Source organism: Lolium rigidum, chromosome 2 (genome assembly GCF_022539505.1).
Source record: "Lolium rigidum isolate FL_2022 chromosome 2, APGP_CSIRO_Lrig_0.1, whole genome shotgun sequence".
Taxonomy (NCBI): domain Eukaryota; kingdom Viridiplantae; phylum Streptophyta; class Magnoliopsida; order Poales; family Poaceae; genus Lolium; species Lolium rigidum.
In genome coordinates, this window is record NC_061509.1 from 248,320,318 (window position 1) to 248,342,755 (window position 22,438).

Genomic DNA, 22,438 nt, shown 5'->3' on the forward strand with positions numbered 1-22,438 from the left:
GCAGTCAGCAGCGAGCAGTCACTCCCGTCACCTCCTTTCCAGCGACTTCTCCCTCCCTGCATGATTGCAAGTTTGCAACTTTTCGTATATAGTGGTACTCGCGTTAAGTTCCACATACTCCTACTGACCTTTGCGTCTGCACTCTGATTCTTGTATGCCTTTGTGGGACTTGGAAGGTTCAGAAACCACAAAACCTTCCTTGGCGCGCTTTCTTCTTCTTCTTCTTCTTCTTCTTCTTCTTCTCCTCCTCCTTTTCTGCGCGTCGGTGCGTGCGTTCTTCCTCTGAGCTCGCGGAGAGATGAGGAGATCGCCTCGGGGCTCAAGCTCCAGCGCCAGCAGCCTCCAGTACGATCTCTACAGCTACAATGCGAGCAACGCCAGGGCATTGCTGACATGCTACACGAAGGCGAAGCCAAGGCCCTCCAAGTGGGACGACGCGCACAAGTGGCTGTCCAGGGCGCCCGAAGGCGACCATGGCCGCCGCCGGAGCTCTGGCGCCGACAACCGGCTTCTGCTTCCGTCGGCGTCGCAGAAGGGGTCAGCAGGCCCTCCTGGACCTGGAGCAACGCGGACGCGGTACTGGCTGCCGATGCCGGCGCGCTGGCCGAGGGGGAGACCAAGAGGGTCGTGGACTCCGTGCGGGTGTCGGAGCGGCAGAGGTGCGTGTCGCTGTCCCTCAGGGACGTCGGCACCGAGATGACACCGGCCGGGAGCAAGGAGCCGTCCAGGACGAACACGCCCCGCGCCGCTCCGTCGGCCGCGGCCCGGCGGTCCCATGTCCGAGTCCCGGCCGCTTCGCCGAGAAAACGTGACGGCGGCGCGGTGGATCCCAGTGCGCCCCGCGAGAGCGCCGAGTGGCGTGATCCGGCGGCGGGTGCGAGGTGGACGGCCGTGTCGCCCGCCACGGCGTGGGACGAGGCGGAGCGAGCCAAGCAGATGGCCAGGTGACAAAGACATGTATCAATTACATTCTCTGATTCTCTCCGCCCCCTTCCCTGAGGTTTGTTCTCAAGCTAGCTTCGCGTCGTGTGCATCTTCTCAGGTACAGGCGCGAGGAGCTGAGAATCCAGGCCTGGGAGAATCGCGAGCGGCGGAAGGCGGAGCTGCGAATGAAGACGACAGAGGTACGCACGCATCCACCCGATCATACATCGATCCACGAACGCCATTCAACCGCTGGAAAGCAGAGTCCTGCTCCTGCTGCAGGAACAGTTTTCTTGATTCGGAATGTTGTGCTGTTGCCAGGTTACGGCGGAGAGGAGGATGGTGCGGGCGCAGGAGAAGGCGGCGGGGAAGCTGGCCGCGGCGCAGGCGGTGGCCAAGGAGAAGCGCGCTCGCGCCGAGGCCAAGCTGGGCCGGCGCGCCGTGAAAGTCGGCGGGGGCTCACCGGGCTTGCCGTCCAAACTGAAGTTGCTCTCGCTCAAGCTGCCGCTATTGTGCAGCTGAATATCCGGGATAATACAATTTGTTGACATGCATCCTTGTGTTGGAAACGATTCAAACATACACCGCCGGGGGAAATTCTGTCCAGAAAGTCAAAAAGTATTGTCATGTTATAAAGTTTTTTAGTATTATTAGGCGTTGTTTGATGGAAATATCTTAAAACAACCATGAATTTTCTCTAGCGGGAAACCTACTATGTGCACCATCAGCTATGCGAAACTAGCTGTAGCATAGTATATAGCTGGTTTAGAAAACTCACATCCACATTTTTTTTGTCTTTCTATGTACACTACAAAGAATTTCATATTGATAAGTTGCACGATTATAGGGTACATCATTAACTACATCCAAGATCTTTTTTTTTTCCAATTTTAGAGCATTAAAATTGAGCTTTTGATTCTTCTAAAATAAATGGATATATGTAGCCCACTCTCTAAAGGCTGCACAGCAACCATTTTATTACAAATATATTTTAGAAGGTATAGAAATGTTCCAAATATTCATATTTTGTAGCTGAAAAAAGGTACTCTGTAACGACTTATGATTACTACATATGACAAACGATAGAGAATCAAAGCTTCGAAAATGTGAGAAAGCAAAAGAGTTGTAACCACGTTTGTGATTTTACTGTGGACACTCCTAGGTAAAACAATTTACCCCAACCCCAACAAATATTTGCCCACCTTAACTTTCTAAAATAGTGAATGGCCCTGGTAATTAATTGCAGCTCATAAACATTTTCCAAAAGTCTTGTTAATACATCAAAGATACCACATATACAAAAATGTCACTATTATCAAATTTGCACACTGTAAACTGAGAGAGAGAGAGAGGGAGGGAGGGAGGGAGGGAGGGAGGGAGGGAGAGAGAGAGAGAGATGGCCTACAGACCGAGAAATCTTGTGTAGTCTAAAATGTGGCTAACAATATTATCCATCCAATCAGGCTAGCAACTAAGTACTAAGTTCTTGACCAACAAGGGCTTTAATCATGATGCAACATACAACAAAGACTATCTTGCGTGGCACGGGTAATCCTCGTTGGTGAAGGACAATGAGAATAGCCTTGAGTTCGGGGTAGGCTTGGGTTTCAATTCTGACTGATGACGTACACAGTATTGGAAACACATTTAGAATGTGGAAAAGAAAAATTAAAGAAAAGAAAGTGAACTAGAGCAGAATTTCTATCCAGAGATTAGATAGCGTCACGTGTGTTAAACGTGGTGGCATGCCCATGAGCTAGGAGGCTTGCATGTATAAAGAACCTTTTGTAAGTTTTATTACTTTTGGGTTTCATTGTATTGTTGAGGATTATGAATAGATATGTGGACATTTCACAGAAATAATAATGAAATCAACTATTTATATTAAGATATTTAGTATGATTTTGCAGGAACCTTCTTAAAAAAACAAGAAGAGAGATAGAGACACATGTTGCATTAGACTTCTCAAAAGAAGTGAATAAATGAGGTTTGGATAAATGTTTATAATCCTCCAAAATATAAAGGAAAGGAAAATTTCAGTAGTACTAAGTTTTTCGACATTTATTATGAATTGAAGGGAGTAGGAATTTTCGAAACCAACTTTAGAAAGCATCATATAAACGTTTAGGAGTTCAGTCTATCGGGGTATGTAATCCATGAAAGTATTCCAAGTTGAGTCCGCATAACTCCCTCCTTGTCATAACATAGTGCATATAGGTTTATGCAAAAGTCAAACTTCACTAGCTTTGACTAAGTTTACTGAGAAAAATATTTATATCTACAATATCTAATGTATATCATATTAATATATACTTTATGATGAATCTGATGGTATCAATCTAAGATTCTAAATACAGTAATGATATTTTGTGATATAAATTTGGTTAAAGTATACACGGTTTGACTACGAAAAATCTTATAGGCAACACATTTTGCTTTTGGCATAGAAGGGAGTATGTCCCATTGACATTGAGTCGGACGTTCTTCCGAGCTATATACACCCCAACCTATTCCCACTGACAGTGCGGACCCTATACCCTCGTCTCCGTATCAGACCCCACCTGCCATTGGCCTGAACCCCCCACACCAGAGTCCGACGCGAAATCTGACGATACCAATCAGCAGCACAGCACGATGGGCGATGCCTGACGCGGCTTCCCCTTCTTTTCTTCGCGTCGCCCTCCAACTCCAAGCCCCACCCACCACCGCCACAGCACCACAAACCCACACGATTCCTCTCCGCGTCCTCGGTCGCCGCCGCCTTCCGACGAGCTTCCGCCCCGCCCCGCGCCGTCGCTCCAGCATATCATCCCCGATCTGGGGAAGGTCCGACTCCCAATTCGATCCAGAACCCCCAAATTCTGTCTAGGGTTTGGTCTCGGGCCGAGGATCTAGGGTTTGCCGGGGGAATTTTCGGGCAATTCGCGTCGATTGCTAGGGTTTGCGCGCGCGGATCATGGCCGCGGGCCGCCACGGTGGGTACCGGGGCTACGAGGTGGCGAGGGAGCGGGAGTCCGATCTGGGGGCTTCTAGGAGGGACAAGGAGTACCATCACCGCCAACCCAGCCGCCACCGCGACTCGGATCGCCGTCGTGATGGCGGCCGGGGCAGGGACCGGGAGCCGTCAAATGGGTACAGCCGCCACCGCTCGCCGCACCTGCCGCCACCGAAGAGCCGCCCCTCTGGGAGGAGGGAGGAGAGGGAGCCCGGCGAGGTTTCGAGCGGCAGTGGCTCGGAAGAGTCTCGTGGGCGCCCTCTCAAGGCAAGGGAGCTGAGCCTGAATGGCGTCGCTGGAGTCGGTAGTGAGGGCGGTGTGCGTTCCCCAAGTAGGAAAAGGAAGCTCTCACCGGTTATTTTGGATAGGAATGGATCTAAGCCTCGAGTTCAAGATGCTGTGAGGAGCATGGAAGAGGTAGACAGTGTGGCTGCTGAGCTCCCAGATGTTAGCACCCCGGGCAGCATGGATTTGGATGTGCCAGTTGATGTACAAAAGGTTGAAAGATTGCAAGAGCATGATAGCAATGGTATTGTTGTGGAAGATGAGGAGGGGGAGGATGGTTATGCCGCAACGAGAAACATTATGACTTCACGATGGGCAGATGCTGATGACGAGGAAGAGATTGTGCCCAAGAAGAAGAAAAGTGTGTCACCAGAACAAGGGTCCACGAAGAAGGTTACAAGCCCAGAGCTTGGAGACCCAAGGGGGGACTCCTCTGTGTCTTCTGACTCAGGGGTAGTACGGTGTAGTCCAAATGGGGATGTTGAGGTAGATAAGGGTGATCACACTGATGCTGAGGAGGATGCTGGCGAGGATTCTTCTGCTCTTTGTACGGTACATACTGTTTCTGAGAGTCATGCATCTAGGTCTAGAACCCCAGAGACCGCAGGCTCCTCGCGTAGATGCATTAACATGCTTCAGGGTTGTAGGAGTGTTGACGAGTTCAAGAGGCTCAACACCATCAATGAGGGTACATACGGAATTGTATCTAGGGCGGAGGATATGGAAACTGGTGAGACTGTTGCATTGAAGAAGGTCAAGATGGAGAATGAACGAGAAGGTTTCCCACTGACTTCTCTAAGGGAAATAAATATCCTGTTATCTTTCCATCACCCTTCAATCGTGGACGTTAAAGAAATTGTTGTTGGTAGTGGTGATAGCACTTACATGGTGATGGAGTACATGGAACATGATCTTAAGGCGGTCATGGAGACTATGAAACAACCATATAGTCAAAGCGAGGTCAAATGTTTGATGCTTCAGCTGCTAGAGGGTGTGAAGTATCTTCATGACAATTGGGTAATTCACAGGTAATGATAACCATTGTTTTTTGTTCAACCTTTTTATGCATATTTCTTAATTGGTGTTATTCTTTGGTATATATATAAATCCTAATAATCGGTGCTATTAAATAGGGATCTCAAGACATCTAATATTCTCTTGAATAACCGTGGTGAGCTGAAAATATGTGATTTCGGGCTCTCTCGTCAATATGGCAGCCCATTAAAGCCTTACACTCAATTGGTTGTGACTTTGTGGTACAGGTTAGTCATCAGCTTTTCTAAAGTTAATGTGTTGTTAAGTTAGTGTTCAACTGTAAGTTTTCACTTCTCCCATCATGATCTCATGGTTTGATCCTTATGGATGCAGGGCTCCAGAATTACTGTTAGGAGCAACGGAGTATTCTACTGCTATTGATATGTGGTCCATGGGCTGTATTATGGCAGAGCTCCTGACAAAAAAGCCACTATTCGATGGGAAACGCGACATTGATCAACTGAGCAAGGTTTCTAGTTTGACTTACGTTTTCATTTGTTCATTCTAATTAGATTAAGAAAATCTCACATTACTAACTTTCATTGTAGATATTTAAAATGCTTGGTACACCCAATGAGGGTATATGGCCTGGTTATTCAAAATTACCTGGTGCCAAGGCCAAATTCCCCAAACAACCGTAAGTGGTTAACCATTTCTTGTTGCTGCTTACTCTTTATATTGATCATGTCATGTTTATATAATACCATGGAAGTCTTACCTTTTATTCTGTCCTTTCAGCTACAATAAACTAAGGGAAAAGTTTCCAGCTGTATCTTTCACTGGTGGGCTGACCTTGTCAGAAGCTGGATTTGACCTGCTAAACAGAATGCTGACGTATGATCCAGAGACGGTAATATATGCCCTATAGAGAACCACTGATTCTGCTTTCATCATATTTTATGTCTGAACATATTTGCTTCTTCCTTGCAGCGCATATCAGCAGATGCTGCCTTGAAGCATGAATGGTTCCGTGAAGCACCCCTGCCTCAGTCGAGGGATTTAATGCCAACATTTCCTTCTCTGAATGAACAAGATAGGTACTGTTTTTTTCTCTTTTGATCTTTAGCCTATCAGAGCAGTCCATCTTTTTGCCTGATCAATATGGGTTTAATTGATGTTACATTCTTTAAACCTGTAGGCGTATGCGAAAACGTGTGAAGAGTCCTGATCCTCTGGAGGAGCAGCGGATGAAAGAACAAGGGAGCATAGGTGATCGTGGCATTTTTGGCTGAGCTTAAACCATGTCTTTTGGTTTGCAGATGTTCAGCGTGAATCGATGGAAGTGCATGTGTTCCAAGGTGAGATGTCCACAGGACATGAAGTACCTCGTCTTCTTGGTGTCTGGGAACGGCGGATGGTATTCTTTAGCAGGCATTGGCACAGACTGAAAGCGATAAGATATCTCCTTTTGTTCCATGCTAGGCACTATCATTTACAGGGTTAGCTCTTTCTGAACTTCTGGTCACACTGAGCTCTTTCTCATGTTCTGGTCACAATCTAATCCACCTGTCCATTGTAAGGTGTGCAAATCTTATAGAGCTGCGTCGTATGGTCTGGCCTGTTCACTGCTATTGGGTACACCAGTTTCACTTCTGAAACTCCTGTATGTAAAGTACTATAAAGTGATTCCTGTAAACAATCATTAATGATATATTCTCAGTTCCTCAATTCATTTTTCTTTGTTACTAGCAATTTTTCTTTTGATCTTTGCATTTTGTTTGCAAGAGATGAATGAAGCGAAGAGGGAAGAGTACCTTTTGCTTTTTCACGAGGAAAGTGATGCATATTAATGCAAATTGTGAGGTAATGTTCTTGAGGAGTTCATTGAGTACTGATGTGTTATCATGCTAAATGTAATGAATTTACTATTTTTCGTCTGCGTTCTCAGAAGATCTGTGTGTACGATTATCTTTTAAGCTCAGGTGACCTTTGACATTGCTTGGGAATATTTAAGTTGTACGTATTATGGCTCGCTTTGCTTGATATGTTCCTGTTGTATGTTCACTACAATGAGCAATGGTCTGTCTGTTTGCTGCAATTTAATATAGGGTTGAAACAGTAACATACTATAGTCTAGATAATTCCTGAATAAAAATCAGTAAGTAGGGATACACTGTAGAAACATTATTACTTAAAAACTTCCTTTGTGCACTCCTTTGCAGCTTTTGGTGCAAGATAGTTTATATAATGGAAGGAGATCCTTCTTATCTGTGATTTTTTTTTTGCTTTGCTCTCTTGTAAACTCTAGATGCTGTTGTTCCGTTATTATAATTTTTTAAGGATTTTGTCTCTTGTGATGAACTTAGTAATAATTATTCTATGGGAGAATTGGTTTTTAATCTTAGACTTTTGTTTCGATTTATCTCAGCTGAGTGGATCAAAAGTCTTTCTTGCACTGTTGATGATGTATAGTTCTAATTTTTTCAGCTTGGTTTGCATTTTGTGTTTTATACGTCCTAAGATGATGTTTTGGGCATTGACATGTTTGACAGTATGTAACCTTGACCATCATTATATAATTGTTCTATTGTTAGGAAATCTAATGAGACAAATCTGCACATTTGATTTTCACACACCAGTCTATATATATGGAAGAGTATTGGTGTATGTAACCTTGACCATCATTATATAATCTAATATAATTGTTCTATTGTGAGTAAATCTGATGAGACAAATCTGCACATTTGATTTTCACACACCAGTCTATATATGGAAGAGTATTGGTGTCTTTTTGAAGTTTAACCTGCAAGGAAGAAGGCTGAAAACAAGTACATACAAGGTATTAGCTTATATAGAAGAGTTGCGTGTATGAGATTTTCTCTTAGAAGAGTAGCAAAGTCAGTTTTGGTTGCTTCAGTTTCAATGCATTTGCGCAGAGCATCTGGTGATACACAAGCTAGAGGCTATTGTTCTGAATCATGTCCACACTTGAATTTATTGGAGCAAACCTGTATTTGCTCGGAAATAGCGTAGATGTTCTTGTGATACCAGTTAATGGCGTTTCTCTTCTACAATTTGAACTTTGAAAAGTTTGTATTTTGTGAGTTGCTTGGAGAGTTGATTGAACTCACTGCAAGTGTTCTGTGACCCATCTGCAGCTTAAGCTGTGGCTACCAAGACAGGAAGCTCGAGGGCATGCCTAATTGACTTTAATTGTGGATGGTCCTGAAGCTCTGTTACTTTTGTGAATTTTAGCGGTCAGTCTACTATCCTATCTTGGTAAGTTTTCTTGCTAGCAGTTTTGTGGTAACTGTTCATTGATTCCCTGGTCGACCAAATAGATTATGGTTATATTTGTTCAGAGCATGGGCACTTTATTTTTCTTTACCCATTATAACCGGTATTGATTCCTTGAAGAATGGCTTGTTTTCTGTTCATTTTCTGGGATGCATGCCATTGCCATGAAATGCTACACTTAAGCCCATCATTGTGAAACGTTGTTACTTTAAGTTGATATAAATTTGAGAATTTTGCATGTTATTCTTATTGCAGAATTTCATTTCAGTCATATTTGGTTTCTTTTTGATAATTTTGCTATGGTAATAGTTGGATGCCTTGGAGTTCTCAGTTCATTGTAATGTTAACCCATGTTAAACATGTGCCACCACCCACAGTTGGACATGATGATTGTTGGTTGAACATTTTGTGGATAACCTCAGAAATTTGTTAGTTAATGACTCTGTGTGAGTAAATGGCACCACAAGTGTTGAAGAGAGCCCTGCCTATCATTCTTTTTTTGGCTTATTGCTGTCCTTTTTCATACAGATATAGCCCTTTTGTATTGAATCCATTGTCCTACTTCTGAATAAAGTACCTATCAGTGTTAACGACATGAGCCCTTTTGTACTGAATCCATTGTCCGACTTCTGAATAAAGTACCTATCAGTATTAACGAAATGAGAGTATGGATCCATATAGTTTGTTCTTTTGGTGACAAGGGTATTCTGTTGTTGAGGGGTTCTGTTATTTGCAGAGTTCAGATAACTCTTCAACTTGCTACAAAGTTAACTTATGTAATGGTCAGTACTGACCTAGATGAGGATGGGGTCAAACACAACAGTCAATAGGTTTATAGGCAAAAATAAATCTCATTGAAAAGGAGTTGAACATAGGTTTTGATGCTTGGAGAGGAAAGGAGAAATCTCATAATGTCAACCATGTTTTGGCAGTGGTATTACCTTTTGTAGTGTGTAGTTGCAGCACCAAAGTTTTGGACCTTATCCCCCCCCCCACTGGCTGTATCGGCGTATTGTAACTGTAGAATTTTTGGCAGCTCATGTGTGAACTGCCCTGTCGTTGTTATGGTACTCTGGCATCTCCTAAAATTTGGACCTATGACGTAGGCATGCTGATTTAACCTACCCACCTTAACTGCCACGCCCTTTCTACGCGTGAAGTGGCGGCTCTTGCTGCTATTGCACCTCATACTCTCACCAGGCTGCTTGTTAGCTATTTTTTCTTTGCTGCCTGCAACTTGGGTGGCATGTGCTGCAGCGTGGGCAGAAAAATGAATAGAGGGAGTGGGAGGTAGCCAAGTGAGATGATAATAAGATGCTGGCGTCGGTGTTGAGACAAGCAAAGAATTTGTGTGAGTGCTAGACTGCAATGTGTTAGTTGGTTTCACTGTCGCTGGTTCCTTCCAATAGTCATAAACATCGTAAAGCCATCTGACTTGCATACCCTTCAAGAACCCCAAAAAAGTGTGCACCTATGCGTCCTCCTTCTCTGTTTCTATCTAAGTTGATTATTCATCTTGTTCACTCATTACCGTATTGTTTTAGCTCAGTGGGTTGTTTAGTCAAGTTTATAGTGGCCTGTCTACATGGTTGGTGACCTGAACATCTTTTGGTGTCACTTCATCTCTAGCTGTCAATTAAACATTGTGAGAGCCTGAGAAGTGTGTTGCTATCCAGCACATGAATAGCTGCAGCAGAGCTGCAGACCCATCGTGCGCTATGCATTCTACAATCAATGTTAAGGCACTTTTTCAAGACAAGTCCATGCGAACATTGTGAATAGATATGCTATTTAGCTTTGTTAATGTTGTCTCTCTTTTGTTGTTGTTCGTCAATTTCAATGCCGAGGGTCATTTGCACTGTACCCGAAGATTTTAAGGAAAAAAATGCTGAAAGGGTTTATATCAAATAAGCTTGTCTTAAAAGGCTTGTAAAGCATTGCAAGGTATCCTCAGTATCTGATAATCCTCATACAACTAGTATTTTATTTTGTATTGCATGTTTTATCAACTGATTAAGGAAGCTCATTTTCATTGCATGGATGATGGTTTGTTAATAGTTTTAACGTATTAATATAAGGTGGAGAAGTACACTTCAGTTTTTACATTTTAGTTGCACCACTTGTTGCATGTGCCAGCTTGTCTCAACTAACTGACACGGTTTAGCCTGTCCTAGTGGCTAGTTTTTTTTGGGTGAGGTAATCCAAGCGTTCCCATCACCACACTAATGTCTGCATTAAGGCTGCGGGGTGTAGTTCTCATGTTGTAAGAAGAATCAAACCATTGGTGCCCCTGTTTAAATTTCATCTCGTCTCTTGATGCACACTCTGCGGTAAGATCATATTTAATCTGTAATCTCCACTTTGTTCTATGTATATGCCCTTTCTAACCATGTGCAGAGTGACGATATGACATAGACAAGGTAAAGAAGCTTCTGTTGTAAGACCGATGAAGTTCAGAGACCTTGGTGTAGGTTTCCTGATGCTGCTGTTATTTGGCTTAGAAAGACTGGAAGAAAAACCAACTTTCTACTGATTTTTTTATTTTATCTTTTAGGATTTATAGCTGTTTCTATGGAAATTTGGTTTTTAACGTGGTTTCAAGATGTGTACAGCTTATGTTTACTGCATTCATGGTTGCAAATGCGGCTGCTATGTTTACTGCATTCATGGTTGCTGGTTGGGTGTGCACCTCCTCGCAGCCATGTTTTTACTGTTTGCTGAAAATATGTTGTGGGACATATCAATACAGATTGTCTGAAGTGGATTTGGTGCTTTGGTGAGCGACATGTAAAACTTTTATGGTGTCGGATATTCCCTATATCATATGGCATGGCCAGTTCGAGGCTGTAAGTCCTTTACTCAAACTGTTCATAATTCAGTCATGGCGTCTCACTCTTGCCATGTTTTGCGTTTTATTTTTGAATGGCATTATGTCTTTTTGTAAAACAGTATTACTTTGTTTTTTAAATGTCTCCAAATAGATTTTTTTAAAACTTTGCGGCATATTTTCCTTTATGTTTTTGTATCTGTTTGTAGAACCCTTGTCTGTTGGTTGATCGCAATTGTTTAGTATGGCCCTATGTTGGATTTATGCAACAATTGGTGTTGATCGCCCTATCTTTGCGGCGAAGTTGGCGTCTCGCAGTTATTGTGTCAAAGAATGGAGCTAAATGATTTTCTAACTTTCTTATTATTTTATTTTATTAAGCTATCACTTGTTTTTATAATTTTCTTATTAGGGAAAATGTTGGTTTAGGGGCTGAGTTTTGATAAATGATAAATTATATGAAAATTAAATTGCATTTTTAGTTAATAAAGTATCATTCACCATTTCAAAATGTGCGTTTATTTAATTATGGGCCATCAGTTTGGATCGTTTGGGTGGCCGCGCGGACACGCGGCCGGCATCTACGTGTCCGTTTGGGTCGCACGCTGCGCCCAATGTGCGGACGCAGCGCAAGTGTCAAAAAAAAAACATAAAAAAGGAAAACAACAACAAAAAGTAAGTTTAAACTAGACTTCATTAAACTTAGCCCTATTTTGGGATATTTTTACACAAAAGAAAGCCCCATATGGACTTTAAACTATAAAAAAAGAGCAAACCCTAGGTTTGGGACGCGGTGGTCGCCGGTGCGCCACCCTACTGGCCTACTCCCAGTAGTACTCGTCGTTGTCGTCGATGAGGAGGATTCCCCCCGGCGGCGATGCGCTTTTCCGATTGGACACGCCGGAGGGCACTCGGGACTCTGGCCAGGGCGACCACTAAGCCTTTTCCCAGACGGAGTGCGGGTTCGGAGGGCTCGCCGGCCTGCGTAGGCGTGCCAGCCGTGCGGCCTCCTTCCGCCGCAGCTCCGCCTCCTGCTGGACAGCGGCCTGGCGCTCCTCCTCCGTTCGGACGGCGGCCTAGCGCTCCTCCTCCTCCCGAAGCGCGGCCTGGGGCGTGTCCTCCTCCCGTCAGCGCGCCATGGCGAGGAAGGCCCACGCCTCCGCCTGGGCGTCCTCCTGGGCCTTCCTGGCCATCTCCTCCAGCGCGGAGGCGCGCAGCGTCTCGGCGAGGTGCGACCACTTGGCCAGCTCCTCGAGATCGTTGAGCTCGCGGGACGCCTCCAGCGCCGCATGCAGCTCGAGGTCGTCCTCCTCCTGGGGCTGGGGCTGGGCTTGTGGCGGCGCCGCGGGCTCGTTGATGTAGAGGCCACCGGGGCGGCGGCCAGCCCGCCTAGCAGCCGTGCGCGGCTGCGCGCGAGGCCGTGCCGTCGCTGAGGTGAAGCACGTGCGCCGGCGCGCATCGTGCTCCACCTCGAACCACAAGTCCCAGTTGGGACTTGTGTCCCCGTAGGCGGGGTGCTCCCGGAGGTCCGCCAGCAGCTGCGCGCGGCGCCTCCGCGATGCGGGTGCAGCCGGAGCCCGGGATTGGCGGCACCGGAACCCGATCTGGGCTCAGGTGCCAGCCGTGGGGGAGGTGCACGTCGCCCCACGGCATTGGGGCGCCGGCATCCCAGAATATATGCGCCATCGCTACGGTGACGTAGATCCGTCGCGGATGGGAGTAGACGGCGGCCCCATCTCGAACGCCGCCGGCGCGGTTCGCCGGCTGCTGCCGGCCTCGTGGTCGTTGGCGGACGGCTCGAACTCCCGCTTCGGGGACATGGCGACGCGGAAGTGTGCGTGCGGCTGAAGTGGAGAGTGGGGACTGGATAGGAACAGTCCCCCTCCCTAGTCCACATTTAATAGGACTGGGAACCGACAGGTGGGCCAGCCACGCGGACCAGACGGACACGCGAGGACGCCGCGTGCCATCCGCGACAACGTAAATCTGGTCTAGATTTGGGTCGGGTTTGGGTCGTCCCGGACACCCGCGGCCATCCGCATTTGCGATGCGTGGCCGCGTTGGGTCGCGGATTTGTCCGGTTCGAGGATGCGGTTTGGGTCGCCGCGATGCCCTGATGGTATCTAGCTATTGCGAATGACACAGGGCATGGTCTAAGTCAAAACTGACAAATGGGTCTCACTCCCGCCGGTGATGGTGAGCGAAGGAGCTGCCGGCATGCTAGCACAGGCTATTGGTCATGTTGATGCAAAACAAAACAACATGTCTAATGGAGAATCAGTATGAGGTTGAATAGTTAGGAAGATGGTTGTAACCCATCAGAGTTCGAATCTCGAATCTCAGGTTTGACATCTGTGTGTCTCATAAAGATGAATATTCATTCAGTGAGAGGCGACGTTTCCATCGATATCGAAGCAACTGTGGTGAATTGTTAATTTCAAGATTCAATCCGCTAGCTCAGTCTTTCGAAGGTGCTCGTAGGGGTAGGTTGTGCGTATGTGCGTTCATAGGGGTGAGTGTATGCGTGTGTATGTAAGTGTATGTATTTATAGTGTGTTCTAATCTAAAAAAAAAACATGTCTAACGAGCTATATTGAGACTAATTCTCAGCGAAATTTCACTAAAAATCATTTGAAATATTCGGTCATCAAACTGAAAATTGGTTGAAATATCGGTGTCGACGATAAATAAGCCGATATACCAAAATCTTATCGGCTACCTCTCGATTCATAATAAATTGGCAGACGTTATGTCGGCCTTTTTTTAAACAATGCTCGCGGTGGCTAGCCCGCGTGTCCATGTTTAGGGTTTTTCTGGTGAGCGTGCGTGAGACCTCGAGAGAGGTGTGAGAGGTTCGACTACTTCCAGTTGCTATTTATAGGTGCTTAGAGGCGGTTCAACAACGTTGGTTTGCTGCCGACGTCGACGTGGAGAAGTCGTTGTCCGTTACAAAAAACAAGTTAGGGAATGAGGAGGTTCCAACAATTTTTGCGGAAAACCCCCTATAGCTTGTAGAGTTAAGTGAAAAGCTTTGGTTGGGTCGGCTTGGGCCGCTGGTTGGTCCTAGGTGGGCTAGGTTACCTGGGATGCAGCCTGGTGGCTATGGGTTATTTTTTTCTCTTTATTCTTTATATATTTTATTTTCTATAATTTTCAAATTTTGAATTTTGTTTTGATTTTTTTCTAGTTTGAGAAAGATTTGAACAATTCAATTATTTGAATTAACATGATTGTTACTCAGAGATATTTACCATTCCTCAAAATATTTACAAATGGGTTTGAGCTATTTATTTCCTCACATAATAGCACGTGGAATTCAAATGGCTTTTGAACCTTTAAATGATTTTTTTCAAAATAAATAGTTTGAACTCCAAACATTTATATGGATTTGAATCCTTATGTAATGATTTTTTTTCAAAGTATTTGACTTCCTTTATTTAGAATGGATTTCGGGGGAATACTTTCCTAGTAAAAAAGAATTTAATGGAAGGAAGATTTTGAACTCTTACGAATTTCCATAGGCTCTTTATATTTCCCTCGTTTTATTTTAGCAATTTATAAAAGATTCCTACATTCACCCCTTAACATGCAATATAGAATGTCAACTAGTTTTGAGAAAAATCTCAGATGTATGCCCTTATGTTGGAGAGTAATTTATAAGATCTTGACTAACTTAAAATTGAGTTAAGATACTTATAATGAATTAAAAGGATATATAGTTCAAGTCTAGTTGAAAGGACTTTAATGAAATTTATTTATATCATTTGTTCATAAGAGAGATTTGTGATTTGGTCACATATGAAAATAAGTGACCTTAGTCATTTCCACATTTGACAAGGTCTGGAATTTTACTTGTCGAGCCAAAGATATTGATGAAACCTTCATATGGAAACTTAGTTCCAAAACAATTTTGGAATCTTTATAATTTCCCAAGGTTTTGGATACACTTGACATGATAGTCCTAGTTTCCAACTATTTATATTCTACTACCTTCAGAGACTTATTCTAGAATCCAATTTGTCTCTAATAATTACCTTGGTGGTATGGATCATGGCTTATGCTTCTTAAAGGGATCACTCATGTTAAGCAATCATTTCTTCTAGTTTTAATTGATAGGCTTAACTCTGTCTAGATACCAATGAGTTGTCAACAAGGTTTACTTCAACTAGGTTATAATTGAACACATGAGTCTATTTAGCTCAACTTGGTATTGGACTTCTGCTGGAAAAGGTTTTGGTATAAGGTTCAGGGTAAACTTCTCTTATGGTGGTTCTCACTTGATAAAATATGGTGTTAATCATAGAGTAGCATCTTCATATCACCCACAAACCAGTGGTCAAGTTGAATTAAGCAACAAGGAAATCAAACTTATATTGGAAAAGACAGTTAATAAAACTAGATCTGATTGGCCATCTAAATTTAATGATGCTTTATGGGCTAATAGAACTGCTTTTAAAAATCCTATGTGAATGTCTCTTTATAGAATGGTCTATGGAAAAGCATGTCATCTACCCGTAGAGTTAGAACACAAAGTTAGATGGGTTGTTAAAAAACTCAACTTTGATTTTAAAACTGCAGGATAGAAAATAATCTTAGACTTAAGCTTATTAGATGAATGGAGAAATGAAGCATATGAGAGTGCTAGCTAGGCTATTCAGATAAAAAAAGTTAAAATTTGGCACGACTAGAAGATAAAGATGAAGGAATCCAAGTAGGAGATCATGTGGTATTGTTCAATTCTCGTTTCAAGTTCTCTGCAGGTAAATTAACATCAAGATGGCAAGGTCCATTGCTTCTGCAGGAGGTGTATCGCTCCGGAGCCATATGTCTGCACGGAGACTACAAAAGTAAACCTCATGTTGTTAATGGACAACGTCTTGAGCATTATATTGCAGGTGAAAAGTTCATAGGAAATGTGGAGGAGTTAAATCTCTAGAGTTTGGAAGCCATAATTGCAAAGAATTATCCTCTGCCAGATACCCGAAACCAATAAAGTTGAGATCATGTATGTAGCGATCTCAAAATCTTTTCATATTTTAGGGTAGTTAATTTTTTGCAAAAAAGAAGGTTTCACGAAAGATTTCGGCGAAACGGAATCACGAGGGGCAAAAGAGCCCAAGTGGCGCACCCTACCTTGTTGGGCGCTCCACCCGAGGTATTTTGACCTTCAGACTTCCTTTTCGTCTCTGTTTCGACTCCAACTCTTCGTTTTGAGCTAACAACCGTCAATATATACCCCTCTGCCGATCTAATCTCGCATCAAGTCCTTTCAAGTGAACCTTGTTTTCTTGTCCAGTTCTTTCAGCCTTTTAGCCATGGCGAGCTCCGGATCCAATCTCGGAGGTGAAGATTCCAAGGATATGGGCGTGGTGAACTGCTACCTTAACTCCGTGGTGGCACCTCTGAAGACCTTGACCTTCAAGGAGGGGGTGCTACTCATGGAGGAGGTGAAGGTTCCGAAGACCAAGGGTACAATGGAGGAAAGGCTGCAACTTGTCGAGGACACCATCTTCAGGTATGGCAGTGTGATCGAGCGTAGCCTTGATGCTCATCACCTGATGAACATTGAGATGGAGAAGAAGGTCAAATCTTATGAGGCAAGGATAACGGATATGGAGGATAATATCTTTCACATCCTCACAAAGCTGGATAGGTTCCAAGACCTCATGTGGGATGTGGAAAACCAGAACTGTGATATGAATATCGCTTCAAGAAGATCGCCGAAGCTGCCTCCACCAAGTTCAGTGACCCCCCTACATCCTTCTACAATGGTAGGCCCTATCATTGGAAACTCAAGGAGCTGGATGCCCATTATGAAGAGGAGAGCGCCAATAAGGATGACACCACTTCAACAAACTAAGCTTGGGGGAGTTATATCAAGTCTTTTATGCTTTTTTAGTTCATCATATCGTTTTAGTCATTATCTTTAGTTTGGTTTTGCTTTCATCTAGTACCTATCAAGTCTCTCATAGTTTGGAAAGCTCTTAGAGCATTATCATCTATCTTTGGTCAAGTGGTTTCTAATTAAACTTGAAGTATGGTGTCATCCATGATTCTTTTGTTTGGAGATTTATGGGTAACACTCATGCAGATGTGCACCTCATATGTAGAAGTTTCAATTACACCTTGTCTTGAACTTAATTAACTTGAGCATGTTGGACAAGCATAGAAATTTTTGAAGTAGAGCTTGCAACAAAGGAAAGATCCATGCAAAGAAATACTAAGAAATGAAAAGAAAAAGAAACTATCTTAAAGTTGTGGTGGAGATGTGGTCTTTGAGAACAAATAGTTAGGAAGAGATGATGACAAGGGGGCATGAGATCCTCTTGTGCTACTTAGTAATCAACGGGTAAACTGATTGTCATTGCCTATTCGACGGTACCTCCGAGGAGGGATCCTCACAAGGGGGAGAAGAAGTAGGGGCCATCGGGCGGAGAGTCCTCGGAATGGTGGTACGCGATTTACCCAGGTTCTGAACACCTGCACGATGATAGGTGCTTTCAGGTGGCGGGGCTTGCAACGGCGCCAGAAAAGTAGCTCCTTGTGACGGTAAAGCACACGTCCGTTGGGAACCCCTAGAGGAAGGTATGATGCGTATAGCAGCGAGTTTTCCCTCAGTAAGAAACCAAGGTTATCGAACCAGTAGGAGATGAAGGCCACGTGAAGGTTGTTGGTGAAGGAGTGTAGTGCGGCGCAACACCAGGGATTCCAGTGCCAACGTGGAACCTGCACGACACAATCAAAATACTTTGCCCCAACTTAACAGTGAGGTTGTCAATCTCACCGGCTTGCTGAAAACAAAGGATTAAACGTACGGTGTGGAGAATGATGTTTGCTTGCAAAGAACAACAGAGAACAATGATTGCAGTAGATTGTATTTCAGATGTAAAAGAATGGACCGGGGTCCACATTTCACTAGTGGTGTCTCTCCAATAAGATAAATAGCATGTTGGGTGAACAAATTACAGTTGGGCAATTGACAAATAGAGAGGGCATAACAATGCACATACATATCATGATTACTACTATGAGATTTACTTAGGGCATTACGACAAAGAACATAGACCGCTATCCAGCATGCATCTATGCCTAAAAGTCCACCTTCGGGTTAGCATCCGCACCCCTTCCAGTATTAAGTTGCAAACAACAGACAATTGCATTAAGTATTGTGCGTAATGTAAACAATACAAATATCCTTAGACAAAGCATTGATGTTTTATCCCTAGTGGCAAAAGCAAATCCATAACCTTAGAACTTTCTGTCACTCGTCCTGCATTCAATGGAGGCATGAACCCACTATCTAGCATAAATACCCCCTCTTGGAGTTACAAGTATCAACTTGGCCGTAGCCTCTACTAGCAACGGAGAGCATGCAAGATCATAAACAACACATATATGATAGATCGATAATCAACTTGACATAGTGTTCCATATTCATCGGATCCCAACAAACACAACATGTAGCATTACAATAAGATGATCTTGATCATGATAGGCAGCTCACAAGATCTAAACACGATGGCATAATAGGAGAATACAACCATCTAGCTACTGCTATGGACCCATAGTCCAAGGATGAACTACTCACGCATCAGTCCGGAGGCGAGCATGGTGATGTAGAGCCCTCCGGTGATGATTCCCCTCTCCGGTAGGGTGCCGGAGGAGATCTTCAGAACCCTCGAGATGGGGTTGACGGTGGCGACGTCTCTGGAACTTTTCTCGTATTTTGGCTCTCGATACTAGGGTTTTCCGATACGAAGGAATATATAGGCGAAGAGGCAGCGTTGGGGGAGCCAGGGGTGGGCTCCCACACCTGGGCGCGCCAGGGGGTGGGCTCCCCACACCTGGGCGCGCCAGGAGGGTGGGCCGCGCCGCCCTATGGGGTGCCCCCTGCTAGCCGCCTCCGACTCTTCTTCGATGTTCTAGAATCCTCCGTGGAAAGTAGGGCCGTGGGCTTTTGTTTCGTCCAATTCCGAGAATATTTCCTGTGTAGGATTTCTGAAACCAAAAATAGCAGAAAACAGGAACTGGCGCTTCGGCATCTTGTGAATAGGTTAGTACCGGAAAATGCATAAAAATGATATAAAGTATGAATAAAACATGTAGGTATTGTCATAAAACTAGCATGGAACATAAGAAATTATAGATACGTTGGAGACGTATCAAGCATCCCCAAGCTTAGTTCCTACTCGTCCTCAAGTAGGTAAACGATAAAAAGAATAATTTTTGAAGTGACATGCTACCAACATGATCTTGATCAATACTGTTGTAAAGCATATGAGATGAATGAAGTGATTCAAAGCAATGGTTTATAGTTTACTAACAAACAGATAATGACTAAACAACTGAATCATATAGCAAAAACTTTTCATGAATAGTACTTTCAAGACAAGCATCAAAAAGTCTTGCATAAGAGTTAACTCATAAAGCAATAGATTCTTAATAGAAGGTTTTGAAGCAACACAAAGGAAGATTTAAGTTTCAGCAATTGCTTTCAACTTTCAACATGTATATCTCGTGGATAATTTTCAACACAAAGTAATATGATGAGTGCAAATAAGCAAGTATGTAAGAATCAATGCACACAATTGACACAAGTGTTTGCTTCTAAGATAGAAAGAAGTAGGTAAACTGACTCAACATAAAGTAAAAGAAAGGCCCTTCGCAGAGGGAAGCAGGGATTAAATCATGTGCTAGAGCTTTTCAAGTTTTGAAATCATATAGAGAGTATAAAAGTAAAGTTTTGAGAGGTGTTTGTTGTTGTCAACGAATGGTAGTGGGCACAATAAACCCCCTTTGTAAGGGTATATTGCCCCTATGTGTGGTTTTGGTAATTAACGACAACCCCTATGTACTAATGTTTTCATTGAGTTTATATGAAGGAATATTCCATAGATACTTCTTGTATTCCATGTGTTGGATTCAAGTATGGATGCCATGAAGATAAAGATACACCTTGTGTATTGGCATCAAGATCATCGATTTGAAGATATATATGTGATATGATCAAGAAGAAGAAATGAAGATGGAGTTCTTATGTGGAACTCAATATTATCCATGCTCTATCTTAAGTGAGTATGAGAAGATACAAGGTTGAGTTGGGCAAGTTCAAGATGAGTATCTCAAGTGGATCACATGCTTGAAGCTTGTCGTCCATTTGGTGATAATGGACATGTGAAGATGTGCATCAATGGAGCTTTCCCATCATAGTGTATGGGGGAGCATTTGTGAGTCTTCACAAAGCAACATTGATCAAGTGAGGCATTCCGGCTTGTGTAGAGATTGAAGAGTTATCATCAAGATCAAGCGGGATGCGCAAGGCAAAGGTATGACCTTGATAGGTTTTCCTTTTACCGGTCTCAAGGTGGTTGATGGGAGACCGGATTATAGGATAGATAGCCGCACTATTAAGAGGGGCTTTCGGTTGGGTAACTTGATCACATCGTATTAGGGAGCTCAACCCTTTGCATACCTTGCATATCCTTATTGCTTCTTGGTGTTTCTATGTGTAAGGTTCTTGAGCTTGTTGCTAGCTTTACAACAAGCCCAAGTTCATCAAAGACGGAGTTCGCATGCATCTTCTATTGCGTTTTCGAGGTTGGGTGATTTTACCGGTTATTCATGATATAAGGTTCTACCTTTTATATTCATGATAAAATCCCCTCCTACAGATTCTTGAGTTTGCACTTTCTATAGGATAGCATTTGTTGTTATCTTTCAAACAAAACTGGTTTCACTCGAATCGGAGTTCGGGAGCATTTGCTATTAAAGAAAAAGGGGAAAAGAATAAAAAGAAAAGAAAAAGAAAAGGGGGGCTGCTGGCCGGCCGACCGGCCTGACCGGCCCACACGCCGGCCCACCCGGCCTAAACCGGCCCAGGCGCTGACGCCGATCGGGCGGCATACTGTGGCGCCCCCGGCCTGGTCCGGCCCAGTGCCCGACCACCAACCGGCCCGCCCGGAGGTGGCTCCGACCTGACCGGCCACCCAGCCGGCTGGGCCTCACGCCCCCGCACGGCCCACTCGGCCTGCTCACCCCGCGCCGCCCCCGCGCGTCGGGCGCCACACTGCTGGGACGCTTCTTCCCCCGCGCGGCCCACTCGCCCGCCCCGGCTGGGCCGCCTAGCCCACCGCGCGACCAGCCTTCCCATCCGACCTCAGATCCGGTTCGGCCGGGCTGCTGACCGGCCAGTCCGGCTCCAGCCCCGGTCGGCCGGCCGATTCGACCGGCTGGGCCGATTTTTCCTGTGCAACTTTGTGTGTCTTTTTTCCAACGGTTATTTTTTCCTCTTTGACTATAAATAGGTTTCTTCCACCTTGAGCTGAGTTAGTTATTCCCCTTCTTCACCTCCATTGTTGCTATTTGAAGAACTTGCTTCCCCCCTTGATTCCTCCCATGATTCTTGCCCATTCTTGAGGATTTGAGAGAGGAGATCTAGATCTACAATCCGCACCAATCAATTTCTCCTATAAGTGAGGGGAACCCTTTGGATCTAGATCTTGGAGTCTTTTGTTGACTTTCCCCATTGTTCTTCCTCTCCAATCTCATCTTAGCATTTGTTGCTTGGGTGGGATTTGAGAGTGAAGGACTTGAACACCTCTAGTGTTCTTGCTTTGCATCATTGCATAGTGTTGAGCTCTCCACCACGATTAGTTCGAGTGAGATACTGATGTCTACGGGAGCTTCTATTCTTGTAGACAGTGTTGGGCCTCCAAGAGTAGAGGTTTGTAGAACAGCAGCAAGTTTCCCTTAAGTGGATCACCCAAGGTTTATCGAACTCAGGGAGGAAGAGGTCAAAGATATCCCTCTCATGCAACCCTGCAACCACAAAACAAGAAGTCTCTTGTGTCCCCAACACACCTAATAGGTGCACTAGTTCGGCGAAGAGATAGTGAAATACAGGTGGTATGAATAAATGCGAGCAGTAGTAACGGCGCCAGAAAAGTGCTTGCTGGTGTGCAGTTGATGGTAGTAATATTGCAGGAAGTACAGATCCAAGAAACAAGTAAACAAGCAACGATAGCAGATATTTAGGAACAAGGCCTAGGGATCATACTTTCACTAGTGGACACTCTCAACATTGATCACATAACGGAATAAATAGATAGATGCTAGACTCTACACCCTCTTGTTGG

The 22,438-nt window shown here is 44.3% G+C and overlaps 1 protein-coding gene and 1 pseudogene across 1 annotated transcript; both read left to right on the forward strand.

Moving 5' to 3' along the window:
- The first annotated feature begins 298 nt into the window (after positions 1-298).
- LOC124690741 lies at positions 299-1,446 on the forward strand (annotated as a pseudogene).
- A 2,195-nt stretch (positions 1,447-3,641) lies between these two features.
- Positions 3,642-6,907, forward strand: LOC124693236 (cyclin-dependent kinase G-1-like). The gene is made up of 7 exons (XM_047226704.1): positions 3,642-5,232; positions 5,338-5,466; positions 5,573-5,708; positions 5,788-5,876; positions 5,978-6,089; positions 6,170-6,276; positions 6,378-6,907. Exons 1-7 carry the CDS (start codon positions 3,881-3,883, stop codon positions 6,469-6,471), a joined length of 2,019 nt encoding a protein of 672 aa, XP_047082660.1. The 5' UTR covers positions 3,642-3,880; the 3' UTR covers positions 6,472-6,907.
- The last annotated feature ends 15,531 nt before the right edge of the window (positions 6,908-22,438 follow it).

What these genes read in the sequence shown, in the direction of transcription:
- LOC124693236 (XM_047226704.1), top strand. Translation starts at nt 3,881, where the DNA reads ATGGCCGCGGGCCGCCACGGTGGGTACCGGGGCTACGAGGTGGCGAGG. An exon ending in ACATTGATCAACTGAGCAAG is followed by an intron (nt 5,709 to 5,787) that starts GTTTCTAGTTTG and finishes CTTTCATTGTAG; the next exon opens with ATATTTAAAATGCTTGGTAC. An exon ending in GCCAAATTCCCCAAACAACC is followed by an intron (nt 5,877 to 5,977) that starts GTAAGTGGTTAA and finishes CTGTCCTTTCAG; the next exon opens with CTACAATAAACTAAGGGAAA.